This window comes from Stegostoma tigrinum, chromosome 5 (genome assembly GCF_030684315.1).
Source record: "Stegostoma tigrinum isolate sSteTig4 chromosome 5, sSteTig4.hap1, whole genome shotgun sequence".
Classification (NCBI taxonomy): domain Eukaryota; kingdom Metazoa; phylum Chordata; class Chondrichthyes; order Orectolobiformes; family Stegostomatidae; genus Stegostoma; species Stegostoma tigrinum.
In genome coordinates, this window is record NC_081358.1 from 83,254,912 (window position 1) to 83,274,130 (window position 19,219).

Below are 19,219 nucleotides of genomic sequence, written 5' to 3' on the forward strand. Positions count from 1 at the left end.
ATCGTCCATACTGACTTCAAGTGAAAGCCAAAATCTGTTCTTGCCTGTGGAAGCTATCACCTTTTTAACAAGGTACCTCAGGAAAGTCCAGGCAAGAGTGATCTCCTGGATTAGCTCCAAGTCGGACAGGAATTTCTCAACACTTTCTCTCACAAACGGGCTCTGTAGAGATATTGAAGTGTGAAGCTGGATGAACACAGCAGGCCAAGCAGCATCTCAGGAGCACAAAAGCTGACGTTTCGGGCCTAGACCCTTCATCAGAGCCTGAAACGTCAGCTTTTGTGCTCCTGAGATGCTGCTTGGCCTGCTGTGTTCATCCAGCCTCACATTTTGTTGTCTTGGATTCTCCAGCATCTGCAGTTCCCATTATCTCTGTAGAGATATTTCATTGTTTTGGGTGGGATGCAGATTTCATATTTTGTGATGCAAAGTGTAGCACAGTTCTGTGATATAGGCTGAATGGATCCGAGCCACTTTATCTCTCTGTCAATGTTTATACGTTTTATAATTAGGCAACTGTGTATTGTATGAATAACCAACAAATTATCCTTGATATTTTTGGGAATTCATTTTCATTATCCTAAACTCAGATTATTCATATGTTGATTGGACACTGAGTAAAGTGCTTATTTCTTGTGATAAACACAAGTTCAGCTATATTAAATCAAACTATATAAAGTTAGAACTCAAATACAAAGAATATCTTCTAAAACAATTTATTTAATATGTACCATTTTAACAGTCCAATTTTATTGCTCCATGATAAAATTTGGACTTGTCAATATAAAAGTAAATTTGATTAGAAACTTAAGAAAACAGTTATAAAAATGGGTGCAATTTTAGACAAAATTTTATGTCAATTAGCTGCATTGTTATTACTGCAATTTATGTCAGTTAGCTGCGATTCTGCATTGCAACCAATGTAGAAACACTACCCTAAAATAATGTATTTGTTGCATTCAATTTACGCTCTCATCAACATTCATTATCAAAACAATTAAGGAATATGTTCATATACTTCAAAAGATAGCAAGCGAGGAAATGTCCACATAGACTACTGGTTGCAGTAATTCAAATTCTAGTTGCATTTAAATCAGCTTCCACAGAAGCCGGAAATTCTTTTATTGTAAAATATTGATGATTATCGCGTTACAGTATGAGGTACATCGACCACTGAAATTGAAGTTCATCTGTTCCACCTGATGAGTTCAAAGGTATTCTTATTACATTGGCAAATGAAAGACTGAAAATCTATTTAAATCGGAGTAAATGTATTTCTCAATACCAGTTTTTTTTAAAAATAGATTCTCATTCCTTCTGATCATCTCTCTGAAAGGGGATTATCTGCACTTCTTTTGCTATTCTCTCCGCAATGGCTCTGCTACTTGCAGCAATCACTCTGCGTGACATCAGATCAAATGGTCCTCCTGAAAGGATAAAACAAAGTGTCATGAGAAGAAGGGGGATATAACAATGTGTTCTCACGGTTGTAGGTGATCTTTAAAGTTTGACTCAAAATAACCTTTAAAGACATAAAGTTAAGAATAGATTAAAATGGTGACATAATCTACAATTCTAACAGCAATCCTCAAGACTCCAGCAGATAATGGATTTTCTTCCAAAGATTATTAGTGTACTTGCAATTTTATACTGTGTTGAATGTATTAAATGGGGAAAACACCCTGCAATTATATAGCACTGTTATAATGAAAGCCATCCTAAGGCACATCATAGAAGCATAATCTGAAAAAAGCTGCTGTGGCAAACAATCAGATTTTAACAGTTTGCTCAGAGAGGAGTTCAACACAGAGACAGGGATTTTAAATTTTGAGGCACTGGGAGTCCTGGAACTATTATAAGTCAATGAAGATGGGAGCAATGTTGAGCAAAACATTATATCAGCATCAGGGTTTCTGATTATGTGAAACTTACTGTGGATTGGAAGCCTTTCAGCAGAGCACTGGAATAGAAAAGGCATGGATGAATATGGTACTGTGACTGGTCTGGCAACAGCACTATAGGAATTCAAGTTTGATAAATTCATCTGGAATTGAAATCTGGTCCCAGTAATGGGTTCACTAGTTTCCTATCAGGCAAGGAAATCTACCATCCTTTCCTGGTCTGGCCTATGTATGACTCCAGACCCACAAAAAAAAGGTGGTCAACTCTTAACTACCCTCTGGGTATTACCTAGCAAGACACTTGGTTCAAATTTGCTAAATCTAAAAGTACTTCGGTTTTTATAAAAATGATTTGAATCCATTCATATTATCAGAAAATCCATGCTGACAAGTTCAGGTTGTGTGCATAGTTGTCCCAAAACTACCTGATATATCCAGCACAACACCACCAGCCTCCAAAACGATGAGTGCAGCTGCTGCCATATCCCAGCAGTGAATACCCATCTCATAGTAGGCGTCTGCACCACCAGTTGCCACCATGCACATGTTTACAGCTGCAGTTCCCAGAGCTCGAACTCTAAAATACAAAAATATTTAAAAGAATGGAAGTCAAAACATCTCTTCCACATACTACAGTGTGGTTTTAAGGACTGTCGTAAGTGAGGATAGAACAGTGGAGGGAGGAAATTCCGGAGCACAGGACCCAGGCAGCCAATGACATGGCCACCAATGGTGTAACAAGTTAAATCAGAGCAGCCAGAATTAGATTAGTGCACATTCTCAGAGTTATGGGACTAGATGAGATTACAAAGTTAGGGAGGAGCAAAGCCTCCTGAAAAGGAGACATTTTCAGGATGGCAACCTGTAACAGTGAAGGACCACAGGTATCAATGCTGGGGACACAATTAATTATATATTAATAACTTGCACGAGGAAAGAGAACTACTGAAGCAAAGATTGTGAATAGTGCATAAATAGGTGGAAGCCGAGTGCTGACGATGTGTTGGGGCAGCCCATGACTAAAGGTGACAAAAATGGTTGCCTGTAGATTTTTAAGCTAACATAAAAGTGGCATACAATTTTTTGTAAACTGAAGCAATGGCTGTTCAGTATTAAAGTGAGAACATATATTAGGATAAATGTAGCTTTGTGGATTGGATAAATTCAAGGTAACGACTGAGATAGCACAAAAAAAATCTTACAATTAATACACAAAGAGTCCTGTTATGAGCACACTGCTGCAGACGTTTGTACAGAGACAGTTCGGTAAAGAATACCCTTGAAAAGATAACAGACATCTAGTAACAACCAGCACGGAGTTTGTAGTTTAGCAAGAACCAGAAGAAAAAGGAGAAGAATCCCACAATAATCAAATCTATTCAGGTAACTGTCATTACATGTTACACATACCTATATGAGTATTGTAAAAGTAAAAATGCAATGTACAAACTAACATGAAGAGATTTAGCTGAATTCTTATGAGCAGTCAATCTTAGACAGTGAAAGAGACCCACTTCATTGGCAGGGAAGATAAAGCAATAAAATGGTATAAACAGACAACCTCTAAGAGAGCACCAAGGCACACATAGCATGGTAGGGGACTATAAAGAGGCTGTAAAACATGGTTAGCGTGAATTTAAGAAAATAAATAATTGCAACTTCTCTGCTCAGCAAGTAGCCTAAACAAATTGTATGATAAGGTAAAAGATAAGGTCATGTCATGCTGAATTCAAATAAGTTTATTTTGATGACTTGTAAAGCTGTGACACTCATTGAATTTCATCCTTATCAGTGGAATTTGAATATGTGCTATCTAGTTTCGTGGGGAAAACTAATGTGAAAGGTATTTGAAGTAAAGACTGTTGGGTCCAACTGAGAGTCAAACTTCTGTTTTGAACCCACCTACAGCATTCGGATAGAAGGAGTAATAGAGTTATACAACAGGGAAATAGTCCTTTCGGTCCAACCCTTCCATGCTGACCAGACATCCTAAATTGATCCGGTCCCATTTGCCAGTGTTTGGTCCACGTCCTACCAAATCCTTCCTAATTATATACCCATCCAGATGCATTTTCAAATGTTGTAATTGTACCAGCCTCCACCACTTCCTCTGGCAGCCTACTCCAAATTTGCAATTCTGACGTTGTCCATACTAAAAGAAGCAACAAAACACCTTGAATCCATTCCTCAAGTATGATTTATTGATGTCTTGCCAACTCAAACAAAATTCCTTTCTTTGGCAAACCCATGCTTATTCATTTATTTTTGCAAGTCTTCAGCCAATGAAATTCACTCCACATGACATCAAGAAATGCTTGGAGAAACTGGATACTGCAAGATGGAACCTGAGAAGGTTCTGGAATAGACTTGTGCTCCAGAACTTGCCTCACCCCTAGCCAAGCGATTTCAATACAGTTACAACACTGGAATTAACTTGACAATGTGGAAAATTGCCCAGGTATGCCCTGCTCATAAAAAGCAGGACAAATCAGTAAAATGACGGAAGGGATCGTCAACTTTGCTATCAATCAATTGTCCACTTGATTAGCAATAACCAACTCACTGATTTCCAGTTTGGGCTCTGCAGGGCCAGTCAACTCCTAACATCATTACAGGCTTGGTTCAAACGGGGAGAAAAATAGCTGAATTCCAGTGCTGAGGAGAGAATGACAGTCCTTGTCATTGAGACCACATTTCACCAAGTGTGATGTCAAAGAGCCCGGACAAAACTGGAATTGATGGGAATCAGGGTCAAAACTCTCCCAAAGTTGGAGTGATAACTAGCACAAAGGAAGATAGTTGTGGTTGATGGATGGTGTTATCTCATCTCCAGGACACCCTTGCGGGAACTCTCAGGGTCACGTCTTAGGTCCAACTATATTCAGCTATCATTAAGGTGAGAAATGGGATATTCACTGATGATAGCACAATGTTCAGCACCATTCACAACTCTTATCTAGACAGTATCCAGATTTGGGTTGACAAGTGGCAAGTAACAGTTGTGCCAAACAAGTGCCAGGCACTGACCACCTTGAAAACAGCAGAATCTAACCACTGCCCCTTTATATTCAATGATGTTACCATCAAAGAATCTCCAGATATTAACATCCTAGGCATTACCACTGACCTGAACTTTCAATATAAACTACAATGGCTACAAGAGCAGATCACAGGCTACTAATCCCACAGCAAGTAACTCAACTCATTAACTTGCAAAGAGATCTGTCTACAAGGTACAAGACTTGAGTGTGATGGAATACTCTCCTCTTGCTGGAATGAAGTAACTCTAACAATACCCAAGATGCTTGACACCATCCTGAACAAAGCAGCACTTGACTGACACCACAACCACAAACATTCAGTCACCAACACTGACACCCAGTAACAGCAATGTGTGCTATCTACAAGCTGCACTGTAGAAATTCAGCAAGGCTCCTTCAGCATCATCTTCCAAAATCACTCCCACTTCCATCCGGAAGTTTAGGACACCAGATGTATGGGAACACCCCACTTGCAAGTTCCCCTCCGAGTCTCTCAACGTCCTGACTTGGAAATAAATCGTCATTCCTTTAGTGTCACTGGATCAAAATCCTGGACCTCCCTCCTGCTTACCTACAGCAAATGCAGCTCATCACCACCTTCAAGGGCAACTATAAATGCTAGCCTATACAGTGATACCCACATCCCAGTGGATGATTATTGAAAGAAAAACCCTGAACACTTTTGGCCTCAATAACAACTGAACTCAAATCAAACTCTCACAAAATACATTCAAACATTGGCCTCCAGAAGGCCAAGTCTGTCCTGGATTCAACACTGCAGGTTTACCGAGAGAATCACTCAGCAAACACGTCTGGCATATTCCTGGAAGGTACTTACAAAAAATCAGTTCACATCATTCTGTTTCCCCCACCTCCCAAAGCTCTCTTCCCTTTGCTCCTGCCACCATCTAGTCAGTGGGGGAGCACGTTGGCTCAGTAGGTAGCACTGCTGCCTCACAGCGCCAGAGACCCAAGTTCAACTCTAGCTTCAGATGACTATCTGTGTGGAGTCCGCACATTCTCCCTGTGTCTATGTTGGTTACCTCCACACACTTCAATTTCCTCCAACAGTTCAAAGCTGAACAGGTTAGGTGGATTGACAATGCTAAGTTGCCCACAATGTCCAGGGATGTGCAAGCTAGGTGAATTAGTCATGGGAAATGTAGGGATAAGGTAAGGGAGGTGGATACCCTTCAGAGGGTTTGTATGGACTCAATGTGTTGAATGGCCTGCTTCTATACTGTAGGGATTCCATGATTCTCCATTTGTCTCACAAATTCTAAATGCACCTTCTGCCACACATGTATTGTCAATGCTGACATCAGAAGTATGTTTGTTCTCCATGACAGGTCTTCTCGTAATTTGTTACCAACCCAAAACTCTATTCTTCCCCACTTCTTGATTCATAACAATGATTTTGTCCTCTTCCCAACTTCATGTTTTGCAGAGTAAAATTGACAGACTTCGAAACATCATAATTATATTCTGACGGTTTTTAAAATTCAAGTTTGGTGTCATCTATTCATTTTGCCCTTCTGTACCATTACACTCTACCCTCTTACTTTTAACACACACCTCAATGTTGGATTTGAGATGACTAGAACACATTTTCAGTAGGACCTCAACAGTCAGTAATAAGTTTGGGACGCTCACCCACTAGTGTAGACTAGACTGGAATTCTGGTCTCAGAAGTGTAACCTTAGTTCATTCTAGGAGTTTCTAGCAAAGAAAACTGTAAACATTTCATCTATTCCAGCTAAAGTTTTAGCTGAATGAACTATGGTCCCCAAACACAGAAGTTTGCTCTCACAAATGATATAAGACGTCATAATACCTACCCATGACTCGGAATAGAGATTAGTTTTTCCATATTTGAAAGGACCGTCTTTAAAACTTCAGGTGTGCGATTTGATCCAAGCTCAGTTACTATAAGAGCTTTGCTGATGTCTACAAATTTAAAAGGCAAATGATTATTCAATTAAAAGTGTGGCATAATGAATATCAATTTATCGCAAATCTGCTCCTGGGCATGGATACAGACAGCTTCTCAGGAACTTGTAAATGATGCATCAGCATTAACCTGCCTTATAAGACTAATTCACACTCCCTAATTCCCTTGTAGGTTGTTATATTCTTGATATACTCTACATATTTGATTTTTTCTGCAGCTGACACCATCCGGGACAAAGCAGCCTGCTTGTGGACCACATTCACAAACATCCACTCCCTCCACCTCCAACATCAGTGGCACCAGTATGCACCATCAGCAAGATACATTGCAGATATTCACCAAAGATTCTTAGACAGCACCTTCCAAACCAATGATCACTTTCATCTCGAAGGACAAAGGCAGCAGATACACTGGGGAAGTGATGGCCCAGTGGTAATACCACTGGATTGTTAATCCAGAGACTCAGGTAACATTTGGTAACCTGGGTTCAAAAGTTTGAATCCTGCCATGGCAGTTGGTGAAATCTGAATTCATAATAAGTATCTGGAATTAAGAATCTAATGGTAACTGTGAATCCATTGTCAATTGTTGGAAAAATCCATCTGATTCACTCATGCCGTTCAGGGAAGGAAACTGCCTTCTTTAACTGGTCTGGCCTAAATGTCACTCCAGACCCACAGTAACGTGGCTGACTCGTAACTGCCCTTTGGGCATTTGGGGATGGGCAATAAATGCTGCCTAGCCAGTGATGCCCTCACCACCACTGGCAAGTTCCCCTCCAAGCCATTCACTATTCTGCCTTGGAAATAGTCTTCCTTCACTGTCACTGGATCAACATCTTAGAATTTCTTCCCTAACAGCATTGTGGCTCTACCGATAGCACGTGGACCACAGAGGTTCAAGGTGGCAGCTCACCGCCACCTTCTCAAGGGCAACTAGAGAAGGGCAATAAATGTTACATCAACTTCCCACAGGGGGATTAAAAAAAGTTGACCTCTACAAGCAACTAAATCTACCAAGATCTAATGACATTCTTTTATTAGTTCATCAATTTTTGGACAAAGGTCAGGAAAGGGTGAAAAAAAATTAATACTATAATATGATCTGAGCACATAATATAAATAATCAAATAAAATCTCACATTAACCTGTCTCATTACAGTACTGTTTGTGAGACTTTACTATAAGGAATTGGGATTCAGTGTTAACCTACAAAATATGGGCTGCCTTAAATCATATACCTGAGATACAGCTACATCTACTGCCTCTTTATCCTAAATCAAAACAACATTTCTACTTACTTTCTATTATAGGAGCTCCAGTGATGATGGGGTTCAAATAGTTGGCTTGTCAGAAATAGAATTTCAGAATGAACTACACTTTAAAAAGTGATTCATCGGTACAGAAATACTACTGGACATCCTGAGAATATGTGTTACGTAAAGTAACAGTAATCCACCCGAAATAATCCATTCGGGATGCAAGAAATTGAACTCTAGCCATAAGGTCAAGTCTTAACAGTGTCATTATTTTGTACAGGAATCACTGTGGACACAGAATATCTACATCTGCATGGATGAATGTAAATCAATGGCTACTCACAAAAGGAGCCTGCAATTAAAAAAAGATACTTATAAATCTATGACACATTAGGAATTGACAAATGTGCATATGAAAGCAATTACATCAATTCCCACTCTTTAACGTATTCCAGATACTGCACTACAGATGGGACAAAACATGTCCCACTAACTTTCTGCCTGTGATAATTTACAACTGCTCATAGAGAGGTATTTACAATTTGTCTGTGTTGTCTAGGCAATGGCTAAAGATTTTTAAATTAAAACATTCTTTTGTATCCCCAAAACATGGGAGAAACATCTTATCTGAAAACAAAGACAGACGGGGTTTTGTCTCTGTTGTATCTAATGTCACAGGCAAGAAGCAAGCAAATCCACGATGCTACTTCAAATTCAATACTACAATTTTCATGAGCATTATTTTAAAATTCAGAAGGTAATCACATTTCCAATATAATTAAAATTATGAAGGTTGAAATTAAAATCTGCTATCGGACATAATTTTGAGCATCACCGTGCATGACACCACCCTATTTTCTTTTTTCCTCTAACTAATCCCATCTTTAGGCAGCCATATCTTCAATTACCATTTCATTCTTGAAGCTTCAATACGAGGGAGCCTCAAACTCACTCTTCATAATTACCTATCAAAGATGCCATACCAATTTACCATTCTTGCAACCAGAAGCAATCCAAAAAAACTAACCAACTCACCCTCTTGTCCAGACACTTTCAATCGTTTCCCATTGCAGAATGCGCCTTGTCCTTTTCGCGCTGTGTACATCTTGTCTTCCACACAGCTATAAACAATACCAATTTCACTCTACACGCAATAAACAGAAAATGGGAGACTCAGTACATTAAAAAATCTGAGATAACAAAGTGCAGAGCTGGATGAACACCGCAGGCCAAGCAGCATCTTAGGAGCACAGAAGCTGATGTTTCGCGCCTAGACCCTTCATCAGAAAAGGGGGATGGGGAAAGGGTTCTGAAATAAATAGGGAGAGAGGGGGAGGTGGATTGAAGATGGATAGAGGAGAAGATGGGTGGAGAGGAGACAGACAAGTTAAACAAGCGGGGATGGAGCCAGTAGAGGAGAGTATAGGTGGGGAGGTAGGGAGGGGATAGGTCAGTCCGGGGAGGACGGACAGGACAAGGGGGCGGGATGAGGTTAGTAGGAAGGAAATGGGGTTGCGGCTTGAGGTGGGAGGAGGGGATAGGTGAGAGGAAGAACAGGTTAGGGAGGTGGGGACGAGGTGGGCTGGTTTTGGGATGCAGTGGGGGGAGGGGAGATTTTGAAGCTTGTGAAATCCACATTGATACCATTAGGCTACAGGGTTCCAAAGCAGAATATGAGTTGCTGTTCCTGCTACCTTTGGGTGGCATTGCTGTGGCACTGCAGGAGGCCCGGGACAGACATTTCATCTAAGGACTGGGAGGTGGAGTTGAAATGATTTGTGATTGGGAGGTGCAGTTGTTTATCTATTAGCTTCATCTGTTAAAATTACCATGTGGAATTCAAAAAATAAATATGGAGATACAATTCAATAACGACTTGCATTTAGAATGTGATTTTAACACAGTAACAAATACAAAGCTGCTTCACAGTAACTTAATCAGGTAAAATCTGATACCAACTAAAACAAGTTGGCATTGTAGCCAGTCAACAAATGTTTTGTCAAGGAGTAACATAAAATGATAAAACAATTTACTGAGGAAACTCTAGACCCTAGATTTGGATAGTTGTAGACACAGTCACCAATGGCAGGATAAGGTGAGAGGGAATTCACAAAAAGCTTGTGTTAGAGCAATGCAGAGTTCATGGAGGGTTGCAGAACATGGAGGAGGATGAGATATTAAAACAGACACAAAAGATCACAAGAAGAAGGAAGAGTATAGACCAATCAATTTCTCAAACATCCTCCATCATTCAATATGGCCAAATGCTGATATTCTCACTCATTTCCACTCTCCCACTAATAGCCCCAAATCTTTCAATTCGTTGTGACACAAAAACTCCTTGTTAAATTTAGACAATAATGGAGCATCTTTCACACTCTTGGATAGAGAATTCTAAAAATTCACAGTCCTAAAGATAATATGATTCAAGGCCAAGTTGAGTTTGAATACCGAAAAACAGAATTTTAAATTTGAGTCACTCTTGGACAGGATGCCAGTACAGGCAAGAGATAGTTCATCCCAATAAGTGTGATATATGTAGCATGTCACATACATTAAAACTTTCTCGCTGCTTACAATTGTCTCAATTGCTTCTCACTGTTAAATCATTCATACACTGATAGCAGAATATATTCAGAGCAAAATAATTAAAATGAATACATGATGTACGATTTACCTGTTTGTTCACAGAAAAGCCAATCGAAACTGCTACAAAAGGAAACCTGAGAAAACAGAATTATTTCAGATCAATGAACAATATCCACTTTTGCTAATTTCCCATCAATCATCTTAAAGTATCCAAATAAAATGTTTTAGAGATTCATCGGTGATACTTAGAAATAATGAATCATATTTAGACAGCATTCCTCAAGCGCTTTCTAGAAAATCAACTTCAATTTAATCGGATCTATACAGCTCAAAAGTGCACACTTATCCAAAAGCACAGACTTTCCCAGCCAAATATCATACCTATGGACAAAATTAGTAGTTCCATCAATGGGATCAATTATCCATGTTGGATTATCCGTAAGGATACTTGCTGCTCCATCTGCAACTGACTCTTCACCAATAAAACTGAAATAAAGTCACAGCAAGGTATTAAACTTTTAACCATTCTGTAGTTTATTGAAAATCTGCAGAACTTTCACATTTCACCAGCTATCACCAACAAATACTTTCTTCACATTATCATGTTGAAGCCTTGAAAGCAAATTCTCAAAGTACTCATAATCAAACTAGGTCATACATTTTCACTAAAAAAATGAGTTTATGTCAGCAGTTTCTTTACGAAAAAAATAGGTAAAAAAGATTGTTATAGTCTTTGCAAAATATCTGTTTCTTCGTGAAATTATAAGGTTTTGTTAAGAGCACAGAGAATATACAAAATATTGATTAACACTGGCATTTCATCCCAAACTACTGTGTATGCACAAAATTTCACTTGGAAACGTAGAAATGAGCATTTTTTTGTATTATATTAATTGGTTGTAGTAATGATTACTATTTCACCTCCCACTCAGATTATTGCAACATTCTTTACCTGTGAGAAGGAAACTTCTCCTTTAGCGTGCCTATAATCATTTTCTCGACATTTTGATCAGTTTCGGTTACCAAGTCTGCAGGAGAGCTTTTCACCTGAACGTTCTTTTCTTTTCTCAAAGCATCACAAATTACCTAAAATAATAAGTAATTTAATGAAAAATAGTGAACAGAATTCCATGAAACTCCCTCATTTTATCTGTTATTCAACCTTGCAATTTCCTACAGGAACAAAATTTGCATTTCAGTTTATAGGCATAGAGACATACAGCACGGAAACAGACTCTTCAGTCCAAGCTGAGCTAAACTACTCCCACGTGCCTACTCCAAAAATTTCCTATTCATGTGCTTATCCAAATGTCTTTTAAACATTGTAATTGTACCCACCTCCACCACTTCCTCTGGAAGTTTATTCCAAACACAAAACACCCTCTGTGTAAAAGAAATTTTCCGCATGTCTTTTTAAATCTCTCTCCTCTCGCCTTAAAAATGTATCCCCTAGTCTTGAAATTCCCCATCCTAGGGAAAAGACAAGCACCATTAACTCTTGAAAATAAAATATCTTCACTTTTTCCTCCATCACATAAGTATTTTTCTCCCTAATATTAATACTTCTGCCTCGACTTGGCATTTTCTAAAAGTTTGACAAAATTAAGCATTTAGATTAGTTGAACAGCAGGGTGGCTCAGTGATTAGCACTACTGCCTCTCAGTGCTAAGGATCTGGGTTCGATCCCACCCTTAGGTGACTGTCTGTGTGGAGTTTGCACATTCTCCCCGTGTCTGCGTGGGTCTCCTCCAGGTACTCCAGTTTCCTCCTACAGTCCAAAGACACGCAGGTTAGGTGGATTGGGCGTGCTAAATTGTCCATGGTGTTCAGGGATGTGTAGACTAGGAAAATGGGTCTGGGTGGGATGCTCTGGGGGTCAGTGTGGACTTGCTGGGCCGCAGGGCCTGTTTCCACACTGTAGGGATTCTAGGACCTAGTTAAATAAGAAAAGTGCTCAACTAAACCTAGTGAAATTCAGCAAAGCTATTTGAGTGAACAATACATGTTCAAGTAGCAAAATACACCAAACACACTATAATTGACAAAGTACACTAACCAAATAATCATCACAATAATAAAACTGGGAGTATCTTATTTGCACATTGCTTCAACATTATATGTGTGGATACTCCTGCACATTTATACATTAGCAGCAAACCTATTTAAATACATATCCGATTTTCACATATATTCCAAAATATATGAATCACACCATGTAAAATTTCAGCAGTTCAATGACTGATAAAGGCTAGTCCCTCTCAGAGTTGTGCAGTTATGCCAACCTCCTTTACGTACATTTTTTTTTGGCTCAAGTATTACATGTTGTGGGCGCTAAAAACAATTGGATTAGATTTTTAGGGGGCAGCTAGTAGCAGAAGATGCAAAATAGTAACACCATATCATATTACACCATATTATCAGTGGAGCAGTCGATCATTTAAAATCACACTTTGGTCCAACTTGTCCATGCCGATCAGCTATCCTAAACTGATGTAGTCCTATTTGCCAGCATTTGGCCCAGATCCCTTTAAACCTTTCTTATTCATATACCCATCCAGATGCCTTTCAAATGTTGTAATCATACCAAACCCTATCACTTCCTCTGGCAGCTCATTCCACATACGCACCACCCTCTGCATGAAAAAGTTGCCCCTTCGGTCCCTTTTAAGTCTTTTACCTCTCACCTTAAACCTATGCCATCTAGTTTTGAACTCCCCTACCCCAGGGAAAAGGCCTTGTCTGTTTACCCAATCCATTCCCCTCACAATTTTTATAAACCTCTATAAGGTCACCCCTCAGCCTGCGACGCTCCAGGGAAAACTGCCCCAGCCTCTCCCTATAGCTCAAACCCTCCAACCCTGGCAACATCCTTGTAAATCTATTCTGAGCCCTTTCAGGTTTCACAACATCCTTCTTGCAGCAGGGAGACCAGAATTGCAGGCAGTACTCCAATAGTGGCCTCATCAATGACTTTTACAGCTGCAACATGACATCCCAACTCCTATACTCAATGCACTGACCAATAAAGGCCAGCATACCAAATGCCTTCTACACTATCCTATCTACATGTGACTCCTAGTTTTTAATTTATTGAAGTTGTAGTCGTGGTTTCCATTGGGTTTAGTTGCTAATGCATTAAAGTGAAGTTTATTGATTAGCAGAGATAACAAGGTGTAAAGCTGGATGAACCCAGCAGGCTACGCAGCATCTTAGGAGCACGAAAGCTGATGTTTCAGCCTATACCCTCTAGGCCTGAAACGTCAGCGTTCCTGCTCGGCCTGCTGTGGTCATCCAGCTCTGCACCTTGTTATCTCGGATTCTCCAGCATCTGCAGTTTCCACTATCTCTTTATTGATTAGCAGTTTGAAATGTCAGTAGTCTATTAACGTTATCATTAAAATGACAAAAATTCCAAGAACCACTGTTAATATGCACACGTAGCGCAATCAAGAACACTGTCGTCCATTTCCCAATCAAGCTTTGGGAGGCTAATGGAAAATCTGACACCACCAGCCAGAAAATTCATAACAAAGTCAGCTAGAAGCTTTCTTCTTTCTGAGACATCCAAAACTCAGGGTAAAAAGGACAACAGCTGGGCTAGAAAAATGACATAAAAGCGATGAAGATTTCTCTGCCAAGAAGATGCTCATTCAAGGCACATGATGGAGGGACTAAATGTTAAATGACCACTGAAAAGGATTCAGTTACCTCACAGCTAGACAGAAGGGCACAGCACCCACATGATGCCCAATTTCACATCTCCCTTCCTCACCAGTTTGTCCTCTTATCTCACAGGAGTCTGTAAAATCCTCAACCAATTATGTACAAAGACAAAAAAAGTTAAAGCTACATTTCCTGCCAAGGCAAGAAATCAAATTTATCCTCTCTCAGGTAGAATAGTTTCTTGGAAACACAAATCCGTGCTTACAGAGCAAGGAAGTCTTTCAATTTTTACTTTGACGAAAGGCTTGAACTTTAGAAAAAAAACTTTTGTTACAATTTATGACGGTCATGTTTTCATCCTGAGCTACTATAATGGAACAAAGAAAAGCATAAGCTTAAAGTTATTTTATAACATTATTTATCCAGTTGAATGTTTAAAATTAGACTTTTATTTCTTTAGACAATTTAGGATTTGTGGACAAGTATTACTGATCTCAGAAAATGTGCAGAACTCAAATTTCATAATTTACTTACAGCCCCAGCTTCTCGGGCAATAGTAACTGCAACTTCCATACAATCTTGCCATGGATCTGATGAGGCACACTTGCTTGCCATCTTTCAACTGTGAATCCCTGTGTAAACAAAGTCATAATTTGAAAGAATTAATTTCTTCTGAGCAGTCATACATTTCAAGCAAATCAGGTTATTTATCATCACTATAAGATTATTCATAGACAGACTCAAACTTATTCTGAGCTTTTAAGTGGGAGATTTTAACCAAGCTTTTGGAAAATACAAACAACAAATATTAATCGATACTAAAATTTACCACTGTACACAATAATATCCATGTTTTAAGGTTTTCTGTAATAGTATCTTAGCGGATTCTGCCTATGTACTTTTTCACTCATATTGCACAATCTTAAACTGTGCAATTTTACAATTTGTAAAGCTAACCACTGTGCACAGTGTCGCAAGCTATGTTATTAAATTCTACATTTGCTTTTGTATTGAGTAATAATATTTCCTGCACTGCAAGGTTTAAGAAAAACAAAATTCACCGACCAAATTTCATTTCTGTGTTTTGAGGTTGCACATAGTTTTCCTAATCTGTACAGAATTCTGCACAAGTTCATAATAATCTACTCCAATTGATAAACAGAAAATCAGAGGCAACTGAAATAGTAAAGCAAGTCACAAAACTGGAAGACCTACGGACTTCAAGAAATCACTTTATCTGAAAATGCAAATACAGAAGAAAAGTAGGCCAATCAGACCTTCAAGCATGCTCCTCCATTTAATAAGGTCATACCTGATCTGATTATTCTACATTACTGTCCATCTTCAATAAGCAAACGGGTGTAAAATGATCAATAATCTACTTCTGACATCAAAATACTTAAGGCCTCCTTTTGCACCACATTTTGTGGAAATGAGTTCTGAAAATTCATCACATCTCATGACCAATATTTGTTTTGTTGAAAAAAGAAACATTACCAAAGCTTTTCACCTTGCCCTCATCTGGAAAAGCAAAAGAATGATAAATCTTGAACAATTACAAGAATTGATACTACAGGAGAAAGTTGTGCTGATTGTATTTTTCATTCTGTCACAGGACATGAACATACCGGTAAGCTGACTCTAATTTAACCTCAACAACTTAGAGAAAAGGACAGTTGTCAAAGTTGCAGACTGTGCATCAAACCTTCAGCAGTATGTACAGTAGGCATGTCCTTGTTGTAATGCACAACAAGGTAATGCACAAACGGGTTCAAGTATCTTTCCAAAGACTTGACAGTATAAGCTGGATTTGGACTCTTTTGCCTGCTGCGTATTAAGGAGTTATGTGCAGCTCACATCGGAATGAAATAAAAGTCCTTTTCTGACACAATGTTTACTATTCAACCAGATAGTATTAATGGTGAAAAAAAATTCTATTTTAAAATTTGTTGACAAGTTGGAAGTCATTACAATCTGTTCATATAATTTTCTATATACTTTGTTTAACATTTGTAAAAACTGTCATGTTTCAGGGAATTTGCTCAGTTGACCCATCCCATACGTAACATTTTCATGAAGAGTGTTATTGTATAGCAGAAAGGATTTATGATGAACATTAGCACATGCAAAGAACAGATTGTAGCCCACAGCGACATCAGCAAAAGTATGATGTAATTAGGGTCTCAGTTGGTTACATTTCTTGCACAAACAGGACATGCATACTTATAGCTAAATATTTGATGCAGTTTGCAATTCTGATGACTGTTTGTTTGTCTAAATTGGTGAAACTGGTATGCAGATTAGAGTCACCCATCAAAAGACATGGGAGCAACCTAAGCATTGTTTTGTTGGTTTTACCCTCCAACTCTAATAGATAAGCAGATCACTTAACTTCACATGAAGCAGTGTCAACATTTTTAAACTGACTAGTGGTCTTATAAGTGCTGTGTAAGCTTGCAGGGAATTCTGTATTAGACTTTGCACTGAAATATTTCACCAAAGTTTACAGTCACAAACTTATAATGTGTTGTGTATATGTGGAGTTATTGCTGAAATACTGACAGTGGCAGGGATGCAGAGGAGGTCACTAGGTTGACTCTGGAATTGAGAGGGTTGTGTTATGAGGACAGATTGAGTAGACTGGCACTATACTCATTGGAATTTAGAAGAATGATGGGGGATCTTATAGAAACATAAAATTATGAAGGGAATAGGTAATAGGTAGGTTGTTTCCATTGGCAGGTGAAATTAGAGCTGGGGGCTTAGCCTCAAAATAAGAGGGAAGCAGACTTAGGACTCAGTTGAGGAGGAACTTCTTCACCCAAAGGGTTATTAATCTGTGAAATTCCCTGCCCAGAGAAGCAGTTGAGGCTACCTCATTGAATATTTTTAAGCAAAAAATCGATAATTTCTTTACTGTTCAAAAATGTAAGGGTTACAGTGAGTGGACAGGCTAGGGGGCCAAGTCCATGAAAAGATCAGCCATGGTCTTATTGAATGGCAGTGCAGGCTCAACAGGCCTGATGGGCTACTCCTGTTCCTATTTCTTCTTGTCCTCAAATGCAACATGAGCTTTCACGCTCTTCTGCAAAATATTTAGTCCAGAGAACTTACTTCAGTCATTCACTTTTTGTTTCTTTGGAAATACTTTATCTACAGCTCTTACATTTCAGGCCTAGCTAAATCAAACATAATTAACTGTTCCATTGCAAAGAATCACAAGCTTCTCTCCAGAAAGGGAAATGCAGTAATGTGTCTTTCTGTAACTAAAGAACAAATCATTAGCATCAGGATACTTGATGCGCTTTCTTTCATTTAATGAACGCAACACCCATGAGCCCTATCAAAGTCCTGTATAGTGTCTATGTCAGAGGGACGACAACAAATTAAGGTATCTCACCAATACTTTCTCACAGGCAAGAAGGCTGGCCTTATTCATATCCCATGAAAGAACATACATATTAAATATAACTTATTTTCATCGGGCTACAAAGTTGTTACATAAATGTAATTCAATTCTTTGAATACAAATGGCTGTAAGCATCCAAATTCCTTGCTGCCAGGCCTGCTGTGTTCCTCCAGCTCCACACTGTGTTACCTCAGACTCCAGCATCCTCAGTTCTCACTGTCTCCTTTTTAACCTGTCTGATTTTAGTGCCTTTTGCAGAGCTCTGTTAAGAGCCCAAGGTCATCCACCTGAGGAAACAGATCAGGAAGCAATGACAGAAGCGGTTTGGAAGATTTTAGATCAATGTTGTCTTTTGGCCCCTTCCATCCCCAACCGAGGACAAACAGACCTTTGAAAATTACACAGACGAGCCGCAGTGGGAAAGCTCAGGATGGCCTTCAGCAAGGAATCCTTTACAGCTCAGAGAACGAAGCAGCTGTAAAAACACCTCCAACTAAACAGGACACGGAAGGTCCCGTCTTGTCAGGCTGTAACTCGGGGAGAAAATCATTTAACCCCAAGAGACATCTCACCCAGAGTCCGACTCTTTTCTGCTTCTCTTCCTCGGGTTCCTGCTCACTCAGATGTGACTCCTGCCTGCTTCTTCTCCCTGGGCTCTTGCTCACTCAGCCGGCTCTTGTCTGTATCTCCTCCCCGGTACTTGTTCACCCACCTCTTCCGGAATCAGGCAATGCTTATGTGCAAACAGAGGGACTGTCTCTAAATCTCCAATGGCAGAGGACCGCAGACCGTTCCAGCCTTAAACCGATCCCCAAATTGGGCACACCTAAGTTCTGTCGACGTTTATAACACAATCAGTAGAGTGGTTAATTTCTTTTCTTCTGTGCTGCTCTTTGTTGACATAATTAAATTTTATTTCGATGCCCTTCAGCTCCCTTATGCACAGCCTTGTGTTTTCCACTAAAAGATAACCTTTGCGCTCTATTTTAACCTATCCCTATAGAATTCCCTGCACCAGCGACACTTAACCCAAACTCATAATTGACACTTTATGACACCTTCCGTGCCTTTAGTGTTACTTCAATAATCGGTTACTCCAAGCTGTACACTGTATATATTAGTAACGTACATTGCCTTCTGAGAGGTTTTATTTGCACTGTCAAGTGTTACTTTGTATCACTTCGACCTCTTCGTTCACCCACACGATCCAGCATATCTCTAGCTCTACTGCCCTTTAGGAATGTATTTCCTCACACAGATCACTGGGATTTGTGACTTGCCTGTCTTTGCGCTAACCTAAGTCTTCCCAAAGTCGTCTGAAATTCACCAAGTTTGCCAAACACTTTACCTTTGTGTCATCAGCAAACTTCATCATGAAGGTCATCAAGCTGAAGAGTTAACCGCTGT

General features: G+C 39.3%; 1 protein-coding gene across 2 annotated transcripts; it reads right to left on the minus strand.

Moving 5' to 3' along the window:
• Window positions 1-700: 700 nt before the first annotated feature.
• impa1 (inositol monophosphatase 1) lies at window positions 701-18,539 on the minus strand. 2 transcript variants are annotated; one of them, XM_048530042.2, is made up of 9 exons: window positions 18,385-18,538; window positions 14,938-15,035; window positions 11,693-11,826; window positions 11,122-11,226; window positions 10,829-10,874; window positions 9,187-9,295; window positions 6,781-6,889; window positions 2,327-2,478; window positions 701-1,427 (listed from the first exon to the last, which is right to left on the minus strand). In XM_048530042.2, the coding sequence occupies exons 2-9, from the start codon at window positions 15,016-15,018 to the stop codon at window positions 1,309-1,311; spliced, it is 855 nt and encodes a 284-aa protein (XP_048385999.1). In that variant the 5' UTR covers window positions 15,019-15,035; window positions 18,385-18,538; the 3' UTR covers window positions 701-1,308. The 2 variants fall into 2 exon arrangements, with proteins under 2 accessions (XP_048385999.1, XP_059502094.1); XM_059646111.1 differs by lacking the exon at window positions 701-1,427 and adding an exon at window positions 1,932-1,960 and having other exon boundaries at window positions 18,385-18,539.
• Between the last annotated feature and the right edge of the window lie 680 nt (window positions 18,540-19,219).